This window comes from Uranotaenia lowii, chromosome 1 (genome assembly GCF_029784155.1).
Source record: "Uranotaenia lowii strain MFRU-FL chromosome 1, ASM2978415v1, whole genome shotgun sequence".
In the NCBI taxonomy this organism is placed as follows: Eukaryota; Metazoa; Arthropoda; class Insecta; order Diptera; family Culicidae; genus Uranotaenia; species Uranotaenia lowii.
The window spans coordinates 167,707,165-167,723,860 of record NC_073691.1 but is presented as its reverse complement, the minus strand read 5'-3'; the positions used below and the strand labels follow the sequence as shown (position 1 = coordinate 167,723,860).

General features: G+C 41.5%; 3 protein-coding genes across 7 annotated transcripts in view; 1 reads left to right on the top strand and 2 right to left on the bottom strand.

Annotated features, from left to right (window-relative positions):
- The first annotated feature begins 3,186 nt into the window (after nucleotides 1-3,186).
- On the top strand, nucleotides 3,187-5,516 carry LOC129739022 (uncharacterized). Its single transcript, XM_055730395.1, has 3 exons — nucleotides 3,187-3,332; nucleotides 3,412-3,589; nucleotides 4,156-5,516. The coding sequence occupies exons 1-3, from the start codon at nucleotides 3,313-3,315 to the stop codon at nucleotides 5,464-5,466; spliced, it is 1,509 nt and encodes a 502-aa protein (XP_055586370.1). The 5' UTR covers nucleotides 3,187-3,312; the 3' UTR covers nucleotides 5,467-5,516.
- A 1,211-nt stretch (nucleotides 5,517-6,727) lies between these two features.
- LOC129746475 (uncharacterized) lies at nucleotides 6,728-14,391 on the bottom strand. Of its 5 annotated transcripts, XM_055740423.1 has the most exons (3): nucleotides 13,991-14,391; nucleotides 13,862-13,930; nucleotides 6,728-13,800 (listed from the first exon to the last, which is right to left on the bottom strand). In XM_055740423.1, exon 3 carries the CDS (start codon nucleotides 13,721-13,723, stop codon nucleotides 7,316-7,318), a length of 6,408 nt encoding a protein of 2,135 aa, XP_055596398.1. In that variant the 5' UTR covers nucleotides 13,724-13,800; nucleotides 13,862-13,930; nucleotides 13,991-14,391; the 3' UTR covers nucleotides 6,728-7,315. The 5 variants fall into 5 exon arrangements, 3 of the variants coding, with proteins under 3 accessions (XP_055596398.1, XP_055596148.1, XP_055596226.1); XR_008737324.1 differs by having other exon boundaries at nucleotides 6,728-7,020; nucleotides 7,078-14,391; XM_055740173.1 differs by having other exon boundaries at nucleotides 13,862-14,391.
- A 380-nt stretch (nucleotides 14,392-14,771) lies between these two features.
- LOC129746386 (uncharacterized) overlaps nucleotides 14,772-16,696 on the bottom strand; it is a 50,472-nt gene continuing 48,547 nt past the window's right edge. The window contains exon 4 of the mRNA XM_055740061.1: nucleotides 14,772-16,674. Within this exon, the coding sequence (XP_055596036.1) occupies nucleotides 15,506-16,674 (1,169 nt within the window). The 3' untranslated portion in view covers nucleotides 14,772-15,505. The remainder of the gene's footprint in view (nucleotides 16,675-16,696) is intronic.

Here is a 16,696-nt window from a genome sequence, read left to right as displayed (position 1 = left end):
AGATAAATAAAACAACAAATTTGAAATATGTACAGGCCTCTTACAGGAATTAAGTTATTATTTACATTGTAAAGTTCAGCAGAACGACTGCGATATGGAAGATTATTGATAAGACGTAGGATTTTATTTTGTGCTACTTGAAGTTTATTAATTCGAGTATTACAAGCATTGCCCCAAGAAGAAATAATAAGGTACATTAATAAAGACTGAAAAAGTGAATGATAAATTATATGAAGAATATTAGACGGAATCCTATGTTTGACTTTACAAACTAGACCTGTTACTTTGTTAAGTTTTTGTAATAAGTTATCGATATGTAAGTTCCAATTCAAACAGTCATCTAAAATAACTCCTAAATATTTACAGTCAGTTACAACTTTCAAACTAGGAAAAACAGATTTAGTAAGAATTAAGGGATTAGAATTTTGCCGTTGAGAAGTTTTGAAAGCTATGATGTTAGATTTATCTATATTTAAAGTTAATTTATTTATACGAAAAAAATCGATCAATAATATGTCATATCGGAACACAGGTTATTGTCATTTTCTTCTGAGCTGTTATTGTTATAAAATAATGCAGAGTCATCTGCAAATAACCGGAGAACTCCTTTAAGTGGCAAAGCAGCCATATCGTTTAAATAAACTATAAAAAACAATGGTCCAAGTACAGAACCCTGGGGACCTCCAATATCAATTGATGATAAACTACTGCGACAACTATTTACATTAACATATTGAAATCGGTTCGTAAGGTAGCTATTGATCAAGGCTAATGGAGCTCCACGTACTAATCATTGTGTATACCATGCAATTTATAGTCAGTGAATATGGAATTCATGGTTTTTTCACGGTGCAATCCTATTCGGGTCTCTGTGATGCCGTGCTACGTTCATTTGCCAAGCAACTATACACACACACATGTACGCATCCGTAATTACAAGGGGGGTAAAGCTTCAGGTGTGTTCTTATACCAATGCACGGAATCGTCCATCTTGTGACAGGCAATCGTAATCGTAGGCATGGTAGACGAACAATTCGCTGTCAAAAAACGCTCCGTCTCCACCCCCCACCAATGAGAAACTTTTGGTACCCCTTGCCTACTTTTCCTCAATATGCACCCATCCCTACTGACTCACCCTGCGTAATTAGACTAGGGGCAATGGAGTATAAAATGCAGTGTCACCTTCTAAGTGCGATACTACACACGTCATCCTCCAGATATCATTCCGGTAATAATTTTTTTAAACACGGCAATACCCGAATAGCAAAGACCATGGTATTAATATAACCGAACAATGATATTCAACTTAACAATGAACTTCACTGTAATATCTAAATCTCTGTCAACCACATTAGATTTTGAAACCACAATAGTATTTAAAGTCACCGTGAAGTATATCATTAATTCAAAATATTTCATAGTGCTCGAAAATATCAGAGGCACGGTATCACAATAATTTTTTTGTGATTATTATTGTTACTGTGTACTTTATGGTAGATTTAAAATCTGAACCATATCGAACATTGGTTAATTTTTGATCTTTTCGCTCAATTACAATTTTTCGTGCAATGGGTTAAAGCGCGCCATTTTGTTCGGAAAAAAACAAAACAATACAGAACGTGAATTCTGGTTATAATTTCAACTGGCCGGTTTGCAGCAGAAATTGACGGTCAGAGCATTCTCTTGGCCGGAGGAGACAGCTCTTGTCGATTATCCATGTACTGGCAATGGTTCCGGTGAGTTTTTTTTTAATCTTACGGCTATAGTAATAAAGATAAACAATTCTCTTCCAGGGATTACGTGAAAACATGGAGTGCATTTCAAAGAACAGCCCGAGAAAAACGATGGTGGAAAATCGAATCGTGCCTCCAGCTTCTGGAACCGTCCGAAGAGTGCTTCACGAAGAAATTACCTATAGTAATGCGTAATGTAACGAGTGTAATAAGTGAGTGAGTGAACGAGTGAACATTTATCCAATTAAAAAAAGTTTTTGATTGTACATTAATAACAAACATTTGTTTTATAATGACGTTTTTTAAATAAAGTAAACAAAACACAATAAAGTTTTAATTGATTATATACTTTAGAAAGAAATAAGCAAAAACTATAAAACCATGAAAATTCACGGTCCCAAATATTTTTATTCACTATGATTAAACAATGATGTTCATTGTAGTTAAAACTGGTTAAAACAATGAAAATCCCTTGAACAACAATGAGTTTCACAGTTTTCCCTGAGAAAATTATACCATGTTAAAACCATACATTTCGTTGTTTTGTGTTTCAGAATGTATGGAAAAAAGTTGATTTTTTCATTGTTAAGTTGCTTAACAACCCCCTTTTTTCATGGTAAATTTAGCCAGAACCATAAATTTCAATGTCCAAAAATATGAATTTGACAGTTAATTTATGGTTTCATGTATCATGATTTGCATAGTGTTAACCATAATATTCAACGTCGCGTGAATATGAAATTCATGGTCTTTTCACAATGTTTTTCATTTCAAAAATAATATTGAAAAATCAAAATTTATTTCAAATAAAATTAATTTATTATAAATATTTAATATAAATTTTTGATAGAATTTTGTTTTCATTTTTATTGAAGAAACCAACCAAACCATGACTAGCATTTACCTTTAAGATCAGTGAATGGGAAAACGGTATTATTTATTATTTTGCTAGGTGAATTGAAAAAAGGTAAAATTTACCTTTTTGCTAGGTGGTAAAAAAGGTAATATTAATATTTACCTCGAAAGAGGCCTCCGGGGTGGAAAAAATCACCTCGCAAAAAGGTAAATTTTACCTTTTTTAATCATCCGTGCATAGTAGAAAAGTTTCAATTGATTCTCTTTCCTCTCAAAACGGGACTTGGGCATCAGTGACTTGGGTTCTCAGTTTTGAGAACAACGATATCTTACGCAATTATTGCTTTAAAACAAATTTAAAACTGACGGCATCATCAAAGTACGTATTTAACATATTTAATGTACACCAAATTTGTGCAACTTTATCATGCGTATTTAAAATTTGAAATGAATTTAATTTTATTAAATTTAGATTTTTAACTTTTTTATATAAAAAAAGAACAAACTTTTAAACATTTCGTTTTCAGCGTGTATTGTGTATGAAACTTTCTGTGAAGCCTGCTGCTATGTGAATTTTGCTGACAGCACTGGTTTCCGTTTTTCGAATGATGCAATTATTTGTTTCAGTGTAGGTTTACGAAAAATGGACTCGGATGGATGTTTAAACGAATTTAATAGTTGATTAAATAATATTTCCCCTTGTTCGTTCGTCGAAATAAAGGCAATGGACACCTTACGCAACAGGTAAGTTTATTATCAAGATTCACATCTGTTGACTTTATTGCCAACAACAGCCCTTTCCCTTTGTTTAAAAAAAAAACAGGTACTCCACCGATGAAAACGCCTCAACGAGTGCTGCTGATGCTGATGCGTGTGGCGAATGGGACAGCTTCTGTCGGCTGTGTTTCGATTGCAGCATAGATATGCTGCAAATATTCCCGGGGAACGCTAGACCCGATCGGGACCTACTCTGGAAAGTGCTGGAATGCACAACGCTGAAGGTAATGGATTCCGAATCATAAATGTAGTTTTAAAATTCTGATTTATGTTACTGAAGGATATTGAATCTTTTTTTTTTTAATTTATTTAGTTTATAAAACGAAATTACGGTAGAAGTTACACATGTAACTGATGATAGAAAACGTTAAGATAGATTACAAAAAAAATCTGGTTTCTTGAAATGTCACAGTTAAGTAGAATCACTATCGAAGCCTTCTCTTGTAAAAGGCCATAAGATTTGGTTTTTTTTATAAATCATGATACAATCAGTTCAAATCAAAATTAGATCTTTTTTACAACTTACAACGTAGATACATATTCTAGTTGTGCTTCATTTTTTTTTACTAAATAAGATTTTCTGTTTGTAAAGAACGAATGACAAAAATCCTCTATAAATAGAAAATAATAGTTTTTTTGTCGTTTGCTTGTCGTATCTAGTTTGAATAAAAAGTTTTTATACCAAAAAATAATTCTAGAAATCTCAAATCTAGTTATTTTAATTTTAAAATAACGAATTGAAAATAACAAAAAAATCAAATGAAAACAATAAAAAAAGTCTACATTCTAGCTCAATTTCGAAGATGATTCGAGCGCACAGATTTGCAAACATTGCATCGACAAGATGGATGACTTCTGTGACTATCGAATGCTGTGCCTTCGGAACGATCGGCAGATCAAACGGAAACGGCAGCTGCAACAGCAAAACACCTATTCGCGATCGCGGAAGGTAGAAGTCATTCCTATCGAGCAGCTTCCCCCGACGTATGAGATTACCCCACCGAGCTCGATCAAGCGGCGAAAGCTTTCAAGTCACGAACAAGCTGTCGATATGGATGACCCGCTCGAAGATTTCTTAGACGCTGGTGAAGCCGAAGATGAACTCGCCGAGGACCATGGAAGGAATGAAAGCGAAAATGAGGAAGAATTGGAGCCGAATTCAAGTTTCACTATCAAGCGTGAACAGTGCTATGTGCAGGGAACCAGACAGGGTATCGAGGTGGAAATAGAGTTTCAAAACAGTACTAGGCCTGGTTCTGCAGAAGCGGAAGAACGCATGAGTGATGAAATTGATCACCAAGAAGCTCAACAAGTACGGGAAAAGAAAAAGCGGACAAGAAAAATATTACTGTACGAAGAGCATGCCTATCAACTTTTATCATCTCGGCCAAGATGTGATTCAATCACGTGGGGATGTATATTCAGGAAAAGTAGAGATTGCAAGGCAACTATCGGCACGAAAGCTAGCGGACAAATATTGGGCAACCTTATACCGCAGCATAACCACCTGGCGGAACCTTTCGAAAACAAAAAACCGAAAGCTGTGCTCATCAACGCTTTCCGGGACGTTGAAAACATCTATCTGGAGGAGCCGTACGAAATAATGAAGAACCGTTTGGGGGGCGATGTGCTGATGTACACCGGCGATCGCTATTCGTATTCGCATAGTCGCAAAGATGGATGCCGCATCTGGAAGTGCACCACCCATCGGGGCTGCATGGTAAACATCTATCTGCTGCCTGATGGACGGATCTACAAACTGGAAAACGCATCCCACACAGACGAGAAAATCCAACTTCGAAGAAGTCTGCCACCGGATCAGCAGCTGAGTCTGAGCGACTTGTCCGGCAACATTGAAGAACGCTTTCCGAATCCTAAGGGAACGTTCAACTACAAGATCATCAAGAACATGAACAAACGCAACGTGTTGATCTACGAGGGCGATCGGTACACTTTCTACTATCGGAAAACGAACGGATGGATCGTGTGGCGATGTACCGTTTCCAAGGCATGTCAGGCGATGATCTACCAGCTTGCGGATGAGTCCGTTGTCGTGCTGGGCGAAACAACCCACAACCATCAGAAGACGATCGGCGATTAGAAGGTAGGAAGCTTTATATTTTTTTAGGTCAATAGAGAATGAAGTACGAATTGATGGGTTACACAAATAGACAAGAAAAGAATGCCTTTGCATGATATGCATTCTGGTTAACCTTTGGGAAAAACGGAGATAAATGCTAGTGATATCGATTATGGTAACCAATGCTGGTATGACGTCATAATAGCACTGAATGTTATGACCAAACTGTTCCAATTTAAAAAAGCTTAATTTTTTCACTGTTGTTGGTAATTCTACAAATTGAGTTGAGAACCAAATATGTACGAGATATCCCGATATTTATCAGGAAGTATGAGATATTTATTCTAATGTACTCTGAATTCAATTGATCGTTTGATTTTTTTTTCAGTTTTTTTTTAGATTTATTTTTAAGGATCATTGACAAAAACACGACAATAAAACGCGTTACAGAATTGACAAGAATCTCTTCAATGTTTCGACATGTTAATTTACACTTTTCATGTTCAAAATTTTCTTCGATTCAAGTTAAAAATCAGTTCCATCAACTTTTTCTCAATGGTTTTCAAAGCAATACAGCCGTTCCAAGAAATATTGTTCCATGTGAAAAAAAAACGTGCAGTTGAGAAAATCGCGATTAAAATTTAAACCACCGAATCGTATACATAGTTCTAGTTGGTAAATTAACAATGTAATCTGCCAAAATAGTTAAATTTTCTTTAACGGCCTGGAAGTTAAAGCCAAAAATACTTTTGTGTCATTTTTTCGTAAAATCTCAACGCATGCGGATACGACTTTGTTCTCAAAAATGTATCATGGCTATGCATTTTCTCCTTTAAAACTCATATGATGCAGTTTCCTATGTAAATAAAATAAAATAAATAATGATGCAGTTTCCAGTAAAAAAATTAAAATGACTCAAAAGTCAGATGGAACACTATCGCGTAGAACGGAAGAATAGCAGAGTCAAGCTTTGAAAAGTGCAATTTGATGTTTTCTGGATAAATTATGAACGTTAATTTGAATAGAAAACGTGATTCTTAAGAGCACAACACAACAAAGAAAAAAGGTGGAAATAAGCCTACACCGATATAAAAATACTGCAAATCCATCCAATGTATCTCAGTTTTAAACAATTCTTAATGCTGTTGAGAATAATCGACACAAACACGTAGAAGGATGGATGGAATTTATGAAAAAACACGTATTGTTGCGGGTGTGTGGAATAAAAATACGCTGATCTCGTGAGCAGTTTACACAGCTTCAAGCTGCAATTGTATTTAAATTTTAGTTGCATGTTTAGGCTTTTCCAATTACAATTTTACTTACATATTCAGTGTACAGCTAGTTTTAACACCCGAACGATTTCTTAATTTTAGGTTAAGTTCAATGTGTGTGCTGTAATTTTAGGTTTAGTTTAGGACATATTTCAATTTTTAATTTTAGAATAGAAATTACCTCTGTGATAAACTTTAAACCTGCTAGTTTCTTTTTAATAAACGGAATTACAATGGAATGCTTTCCACAACTAAACATCAGTTGTACTACTGAGTTGTGCGGAACCGGAATATTAGGTTGCTGGAACCAGAATGTAAGGTTAGGAACAAGATGAATTTGCATGTTAACTACTTGTACCTTTTTGCGCAATATTGGCATTCGACTCCTATCGCTCAATACGACTATCAATATCACACTCCAGTAATTTCACTTAGAACTATTAAACTTTCTAGTTTAAATAACGGAATTATAATTTTCAAACGTGACGGTGAATTTTTCACCAACTCGCGTGCCGCCAAACAGAAAAGGAATGACGTATCCTCTCGACGATGATCAGCCACTGAACTGCAATTGTCAGCGGCCTGTCGGAAAGTGCTTAGGCAGGGGTGCCAGTTTCCAACATCCCCCCTCCCGTAACACTGGTATCTGAAGTGTTAGATCCAGGGTTTCCTCCTTGTGCGACCTCTAAGACTGCTAGCTTTGCAACAGATTGACGAGTGAGTCCCTTATTTGTCTGCACGACTGCCCTTCTAATGCGCCCATCTGACCCAGGAACCAGTTCCAACACCCGCCCTCGAACCCAGCCATTTCTCCTTGCTTCATTTACCACAACCACCAAGTCTCCCAAACGAACCGGTTTCGTCTCACCGAACCATTTTGACCGTTGCGTCATGGTCGGGAGGTATTCGCGCACCCAACGACTCCAAAAGCGATCAAGTTGTAGATTTATCTGGCTCCACGCGTTTCTCAACCCATTGGCTTCGCTGATCGGTCCCGACTCCGGTTGTTTGACACCATTGCTGCTTCCCAACAAAAAATGGTTGGGAGTTAATGCTTCTGCTTCTTCTGACTCGATGGGTAAGTAGGTCAACGGTCGACTGTTGACGATTCCTTCAGCGTCTACCAGCAGTGTGTAGAAGGCCTCGTCGTCCAACTTTCTTCCCGGAATCATGCTCCCCTCTAGCGCTGTTTTCACAGAGCGTACCAGGCGCTCCCACGAACCGCCCATGTGAGGAGTGCCTGGTGGAATGAATACCCATTTTGTATCCACGTTGGTGAACGTTACTGCCATGTTCTCGTGGAACTGCCGGACTTGTTGTTGCAGGATATTATCAGCGCCACGGAAATTCGTCCCGTTGTCTGAATGGATCTCGATTGGAGCTCCTCGCCTTCCGATGAAACGACGTATGCTCATAATGCACGACTCGGTGCTCAAACTGTAAACGACCTCTACGTGCACAGCTCTGATGGTCAAGCACGTGAAGAGGGCGACCCATCTTTTCAGCGCTTGTCTCCCAGACTTCACTAGTATTGGTCCAAATAAGTCCAGCCCGGTGTAACTGAAGGGACGAGTATATGCGGCAAGTCTTGCTTCCGGTAAAGGTGCCATCCGAGGAACCTGGGGTTTGGATTTATAGATTTTGCACCACTGGCATTGTCGAAGGACACGCTTCACTGTTTGTCGAATACGGGGAATGTAGAATCGCTGGCGCAACTCATTGACGACGGTTTCGAAGTTGCAGTGGATGTATTTTCGATGGTAGAAGTCTATGATCAAGTCGGTTAGTCGATGGTATTGAGGAAGAATCACTGGATACTTAGTGCACGTTGACACACGTTTTGCTGCACCGATACGGCTGTCGACGCGAAGAACGCCGTTTTCATCCAAGTACGGTGACATTTGGCGAAGAATGCTTTGTTTCGGTAGATCATTTCGTTGTTCTGTCGATTTTCCTCGATTGTGAACCGCAACGCTCATTTCGGCAGGATATGAACACCATTGGGCATTCCCGAACAGTGAATTTTCGGCATCACGGAGTTCCTGCTGACCAAGATGTTCTGGAAAAATTTTCACACGGTTTGTCTTGAGGGCAATGTAACGGTTCACATAAGCAGTGGTTCTTAAGACTCTCTCCCATTTAGAAAATCTGGTGAAGTCGACAGTTGTTTGAGTTTCAGAAAGTTGATGGACGAGACAGGGTATCTTGAGTTCTTCAGTAGTAGTCGTAGACGATCTAGGTTGAGGCCAGTTTTCTTCGGACTCTTTCAGGAATTCGGGTCCGCTAAACCAAGCGGAATCTTGTTGGATCTCAATCTCGTTGAACCACTTCGTAGCATGATCTGCAATGTTGAGTTTCGAAGGGACCCAACGCCATTCGGAGATTTCACTGTTCGAGAGTATTTCGCCTACACGACACGCAACAAACTGGGTGTAACGTCGGTGGTCCGAACGAATCCATGCGAGGACAGTGCTTGAGTCAGACCAGAAAACGGTGCGTCGAATGTTCAGTGAATGTCCGTCTACGATGAATTTCCTCAATCGAACTCCTATCACGGCTGCTTGCAACTCAAGACGAGGTATGGACCAGTGTTTTAAAGGGGCTACCTTGGTTTTAGCGGATACTAGAGAGCAGATAAATCCTTCAGGAGTGGAGACGCGAAAATACGCTACAGCGGCGTAAGCTTCTTCGCTTGCGTCAACGAAAATATGGAGTTCAAGATCTTGATAAAGTTCCCGGGATGCTTCTTGGAAGTAACAGCGAGGAATGGAAATTTCGGCAATCTTCGGGAAACATTTCGTCCACCGTAACCATTTTTCGAAGGCATTGTTGTCTATTGGCTCATCCCATTGCGTTCCTGCTCTCCAGACATCTTGGAGGAGAATCTTCCCATGGAGAATGATAGCTGCAAGGAGCCCGAGAGGATCAAAGAAGCTCATAAGGCATCGTAGCAGTTGTCGTTTTGTCGGACGGTTACCGGTGGCTAGCAATTCGTTGATATCTGGAGGTAGAATGGTCGAGAACCCCAGGCTATCTTCTTTCGACGTCCAGTGCATACCTAAGATGCGTTCATAACCCCTTGGGTTCTCCAAGTTTAGCGATTTCGGCTGTGAGGTTTCGGCTTCTCCGAGGCTTTCGAGGACCTTAGAACTGTTAGACATCCAGCCTCTTATGTTGAATCCACCCTTGGCATGAATCAATTTGACTTCACCCGCTATTCGTGACGCTTCTTCTTCGTTCTCAAAACTATCTGCGTAATCATCAACGTAGGTTCTTTTAACTATTCCCTCTACTGCCCTGGGATATTGTTTTTCGTTTTGCTTGGCGTTCAGAGTCATAACGTAGTGCGCAGATGCGGGAGAACAGGTGGAACCGAAGGTAGCTACGTTCATGGTGTAAACTTCTGGTTGACCTTGTGGATCCGGGTTCCAGAGAAAGCGCTGAGCTTGCCTGTCTTTTTCGATGATTCTAATCTGGTGGAACATTTCCGCAATATCCGCTGAAATGGCCACGGGAAATTGCCGGAAACGAAACAGGACCCAAGGTAGAGGATTGAGTTCGTCAGGGCCTTTCAATAGCATTGTGTTCAGGGAAATTCCGTCTACGGTGGCGGAAGCGTCCCATATCATGCGCACCTTCTCTGGCTTTTTAGGATTGATGACCGCTCCAAGCGGAAGAAACCAAGTGCGTCTCGGGTCGGAATCAATTAGCTCCTCTTCAGTTGCACGGTGGGCATAGCCCTTTTCGATGTAGCTCTTTATTTGCAGTTCAAGATTGAGTCGCAACTGAGGCTGACGGTTCATTCTACGTTGCAAGCATTCCCAGCGTTTGTATGCCATCGGGCGACTGTCCGGAAGTTCAAATTCGTCGAATCGCCAGAGTAGACCCGTTTGAAATCGATCACCACATCGTGACGTAGTTGTCTGCAGAATACGCCGTGCTCTTGTGTCAGCATCTGACTCTATCTGTATCGCAGGTGATACACCTACGTCCTCTCTTCTGAAATAATCCCGAACTAGATCGTGCAAAGAATTGTCGGCCGTACATGAACAGGTGTGGTAGTTGACCATGGATAATGAGCTATTCTCCGCTACTCCGCCATACAAGCACCAACCAAGCCTTGTTTTTGCTGCTGTAGGCGCTCCTGGCTGGCCTTCTTTAATGCGCAATGGGACAGTTAAGTTGAGATTGTTCAAACCAATGAGCAAACGAGGAGTTATATTGGTATACGAAGCGACAGGAAGCCCTTTCAGGTGCGGAAATTGTTCGGAAAGATGCGAAAAATCGAGAGATTGCTTGCTCAGGGATAAGTTCTTGACAGTACGTGAATCTTTCAAACAAACTTTCATGTTGTTCTGGCCGGAGATAGTCAAGTCTAAAACTTCCGATTCTCTATCAGTTCGAGATATTTTGCCTGTCCATGTCAAACATAAAACTCGTGGAGTTCCCTTCGCACCTAATTCTTTAACAAGAGATTGCTCAACAAGTGTGAGAGAGGATCCTTCATCAACAAAGGCATGTGTATCAATTGACTTTCCTGCACCATGAACTGTTATCGGAAGTATACGGAAGAGAAACTTGTTTTCTGGGCTACGATGTGTTAGACATTCACCGGATACTGGTGCTTTCTGCACCGGAGCTGTTGGAGTAGGATTTGATCGACTATTGGATGTTGATGCGGATGACTTGTTTTGGAAAGAGCGATTTGAATGGAGCAGAGGATGATGACGAGTTGTGCAGCCTTCGATTCCACACCGACTGTTGCTGCGACACGTCCTTCGACCATGGTAGTTTAAACAATTGCGACAAATACCTTCCCTTTGCACCGTATGCCAACGACCATCGACATCCAACGACTTGAATTTCGGACAATCTTTGAGAGGATGATTTTGAGTACAAAGCGAACACTTTTTCGGAACAGCGACCTCCTTCGATGTAGTTGGTGTTTCTGAATGTGTGTGTAAAGCGCCACGCTTCGCCCTAGGCTTGTCTTCCTTCACTAACGCCCCACGATACTTTGTCACCTTACCGACATGCTTGACCAAATCCGACATGAAATTACCAAATTCTCGTAGACTGACACTCGCCAAACCACTGCTGTAGACTGCCCATTGATATGCAGCAAACGCCGGTAATTTTTCAACAAGTTCCGATAAGAGAGAGGGATTGTTCATATGTGCTTGTTGATTCGCTGCTTCAATGTGGTCACAAAGATTCTGCACCTCCATTCCAAAGTCGGCCAGTGACCCCAGGTTCTCGGGCTTTGGAGCTGGTAAGACGCGGATCTTTTCCAAGAGGGAATTGATAAGCGATTCGGGACGGCCGTAGAAGGCGCGAAGAGTCTTCATGATGAGCGGAACAGCATCAGGGAGCATGAGCTTGCTGCGAACGGCTGCTAAGGCAGCACCTTTCAAGGAGCGTTGTAGACGGTTTAGATTTTCCACGGGAGAGTAACCGCAGGCGAGGGTGGTGTTGGTGAAAGTACTCACAAATATTGGCCAATCAGAGGGATTGCCATCGAAGATGGGGAGATCGTGGGCCATTAATTGTCGTGCCGCAAGTTGTGATTGAGATGGTTGGTAGGTATTTATAAATGGGGTGTATTGTGGGCGTTCATTTGGCTCAAGGCCTAATTGGTTCATTAAAGGCTCGAGGGGGTCATATTCAGGGGCAGGCATTTCATTTTCATTTGGGGCATACATTGGAGCAGTCTTACCTTGTTCGTTGATGTGGTTCCTGAAGGGTGGAAGTGGTACCGTACTCGTTTCTGGCTGTTGTCTGTTGTTGATCGGCTGCCACGGTTGCTGGGCAAAACGTTGTTGATGGCTGGACTGATTTGGCACTCGATGCCCGAAGTCGGTTGGTGCCCCTGGATTCGTCGACGGATGCGACGGGTTTCTTCTCGGCGTTTCCGGCTCGAATTGATCCGAGGGATTAGTTGCTGGTGTGATCCGAGGGGCTGAATGACAACCGGATCTCGTAAAAGTTGGAATTTGTCCTGAGGTACCGGTGGTAATCCCCGCATCGACCTGGGAGGCAAGCTGAATTGGTGCGGCAAGAGGTGGGGCCAACGGAACTAGTGATGGGAAAGTAGGTCTGGATTTTGCTGCCCGGCTGACCGGATTTGGCTGGTTCGACGGCTGATATTCAAGACCAAGGTGCTCCTGACTCGACCTAGCACCTACGTTGGCACTTCCTGTTGAATGTTGTTGAATACCAAACGATTTGGTTTTGGGACCCTCCATTTGTAAACGGCCTTTTTGTAGCAGGACGGATTCCCACTGATGAACACCCATGACGGACCAGGAATTCCATTCCTGGTTATCTGGCCAAGGTTTGACATTTTGGTTGAGAAATGCGGATGGATTTCTTCCTGCGCTGTTTTTCGGATACGCGCCAGTGCTTCGACCTTGCTGCTGTATCCTCGTGAGGACTTCCCTCGGTTGTTGCTCGGTGATCGCGCTGCTCATCGGCGGCTGCGGCTGACCACTTGTCAGGCCCGGTTTTGCTGCACTGACATTTGGAACTTGTGTTTGGTTGAGCCAGTTTTCCACTCGTAGGCGGTTGCCTCTGTGACTGCCTTGGCTCCTAACACTTTCTTCTTCATCGTCGTCTTCGTTGTTTTCTCGCAGCAGATTGTACCGATCCTGTACATACTGCTGGTCTGCGGCAATATCGTCCAATTTCGCCTGGAGTTTTACTTTTCTGGCCTGGCTTTCCAAGGCACGCTGAACATCGAGCTGCTGCAACTTGAGGGAGGCCTGGCGCGCGCGTGATGATTTTATAGAAGGCGCGCTGCCAGCCGGAATGCAGTCCCGACAACTCCAGGGGACTTTCTCGATCGAATTCGTCACGCCGGCACAGAGCTGGTGCCACCACCGATCGCAGGTGTCGCACTGCACCATGTCACACATGGAGTCCGGTTTATCGCAGGCGACGCAGTTGAACTGCTCCGTTGTTGGCACTGGAGTGCTGGTCCGGATGGTTTCCGTGAATTCGGCCATTGAATATCTTGAAGAAATGTTGCGGGTGTGTGGAATAAAAATACGCTGATCTCGTGAGCAGTTTACACAGCTTCAAGCTGCAATTGTATTTAAATTTTAGTTGCATGTTTAGGCTTTTCCAATTACAATTTTACTTACATATTCAGTGTACAGCTAGTTTTAACACCCGAACGATTTCTTAATTTTAGGTTAAGTTCAATGTGTGTGCTGTAATTTTAGGTTTAGTTTAGGACATATTTCAATTTTTAATTTTAGAATAGAAATTACCTCTGTGATAAACTTTAAACCTGCTAGTTTCTTTTTAATAAACGGAATTACAATGGAATGCTTTCCACAACTAAACATCAGTTGTACTACTGAGTTGTGCGGAACCGGAATATTAGGTTGCTGGAACCAGAATGTAAGGTTAGGAACAAGATGAATTTGCATGTTAACTACTTGTACCTTTTTGCGCAATATTGGCATTCGACTCCTATCGCTCAATACGACTATCAATATCACACTCCAGTAATTTCACTTAGAACTATTAAACTTTCTAGTTTAAATAACGGAATTATAATTTTCAAACGTGACGGTGAATTTTTCACCAACTCGCGTGCCGCCAAACAGAAAAGGAATGACGTATCCTCTCGACGATGATCAGCCACTGAACTGCAATTGTCAGCGGCCTGTCGGAAAGTGCTTAGGCAGGGGTGCCAGTTTCCAACACGTATTTTTCAATATTCGACCAAAAATTAGTATCACCGAATAATTTATTCGGTCGTTGGTCGAATATTACTATTCGGTACCAGCTCTAGTATGCATTCGTAGTAGTAATGAGTTAGAATTTTTTTTCAATAACTACGAAATTGTTGCTTGTTTTCTCGTTTTAAGCTAGAAAAATTATTAAGTAAGACACAGAAGTTCGGCTGCACGCCATTGGCAAGTGTACCATCTAAGTACATACACACAGCCCCAGCTCCCCAGTTATTCAAAACACAATGAGTTTTCGTCACAGAAGGCGGTAATTCCAAGGGGTAGTGATAGCGTAGAACAAAACAGCCTTCAATCTAGCTAATAATAAATACCGTATATTTTATTAATATATTTTTGCATCATATGAATAATGTAGTACTTGAACAAAGGTGAACAGACAGGGGATGTTGGGGTGGGGTAGGTCTCTATGAACGATGTATTTTTATGTTGCTTTTCTATGGGTGGTGTTTGCATTATTTGATTGCGGTTACTGATGTGCGCTGCATTGATGGATTCCCACCTTCGCTCGCTATTAGTATTTGTGTGAATGTGAATCATATTTGATGTGATCTGAGTAAAATAATATTTTGATGTTGCAACTTGTATTACGAACTAATATATAGGAATAGTATATTCTTTTGTTCTTTTAAATTAATCATCTCATTCTGTTGATCGATCTCTTGCATTCGTTTTGTTCAGAAACGTCTTGTTGTTCTCAGTTTGTTCATCATGTTTGCTTTTTAATGGAAGGGTTCAGGAAAAAATAATCATTCTATATTTCTATGTTTGCATTTAGCGTACGGTTTATGAACTGTCTCACAATGATATCTTTCCGAAAAAATACTTTTGGTTTATTTTTTGTTCGAAGAAAATTAGCTCTTTGTAACAATTGTTTCACTTTGCAAAAATGGTTCGCCAAAATAAACATTCTTCCTAATTTCAGGTAGATTCGTGGGGCGACACGCTTAAACTAAGTTTTCTTTCGCTAAAAATTGATTAAATATTTCTGCTTTGAAAATAAATGGTTAAAATAGAAAAATAAAAGTTTTAATCATCTCCTAGTTCCACGACCGGTTCCAGATGTTGAACATCTTCCAGGTTGTCGAAGTTATCTGCCTCTTGAAAGCTAACATCCGGCTCGAGCGGCAATTCCTCAGCATCGTCGTCTTCATCGACTGCTGCTGAACTGTTCATCATTCCGAAGTTGTCAGCAAAATTGGATTGCCCCCCGAACACCGAATGATAGCTAAAATCTCCTCCGGTCGGTGCATCCGTCATTTGATGAGGGTTGAAGTGATCCCATAAGGAGTTGTTATCGGCGCCACTATTATTGCTCATACCGGGCATGCCAGCCATACTGTAGTCGCTATAATCGATCCATTCGCTACCGTTTCCTTGCGGGTGACCGCTTCCATTGCCGCTTGGCATCATGGCGATACCCCGAGCTTGCATTATTTCCAGCCTTGTTCGTCTATGTCTGCGGCGCCGTGGTTCGCCTTCTTCGCGGATGTCGTGCACATGTTCTCCTTTCACCAAATCCACCCGGCCGTCGGCACCCAAATAGACAGCGGCATGACAACTCCGGATGGCCGAACAGCGCCAAACCTTGCGACCGTCTTTACGCACGTAATGAAGGAAGTACCGACATTGCTGGAAAATTAAAACGTCCCGACCTTTCCAGTTCTTAACAATCTTATAATCTCGAGTTCCGATCAAAGTCTTTCTTCTGGCCAAGCTGTTACTTTCAGCGGCGTTGTTATAAGCTTCCGCTTTGTGGTTATGCATTAGATTATTAGTACGTATTACTTGACCCGTGAGCGTTGTGTAAATAGTCGCTGGGCAGTTTAGTTTTGCTTCAAAATTAGAGCAACGCCAGAGTGCTGTTTTATCATGTTCATTTTGGGAGAAGAACTTGTAATGATAGCCATGGTAGACGATAAATGGGGGTAATTGGGAAGATCTGGAACTGTCCTGATCCATTGAATCATCCGCATCGATATCCAGTGGATCCGGATCGGCAATCAGCTGAACTTCGTCTTCCGACTTATTACCTTCCGAATCGTCAATATTGGCGCCAGCGTTTCTTTCCAACATCGCCAACTGGTTGGCTGCTGCTATGCTATTCTTCATTATCGGGGTCATTCCATGTGTGTGAACCAGTTCTCGAGGGACGAAAAGAGTTTTATTCGGCAGCAGAAATACCGTGGCCCGACAACCTGCAGAAAAAGCAAAATGTTC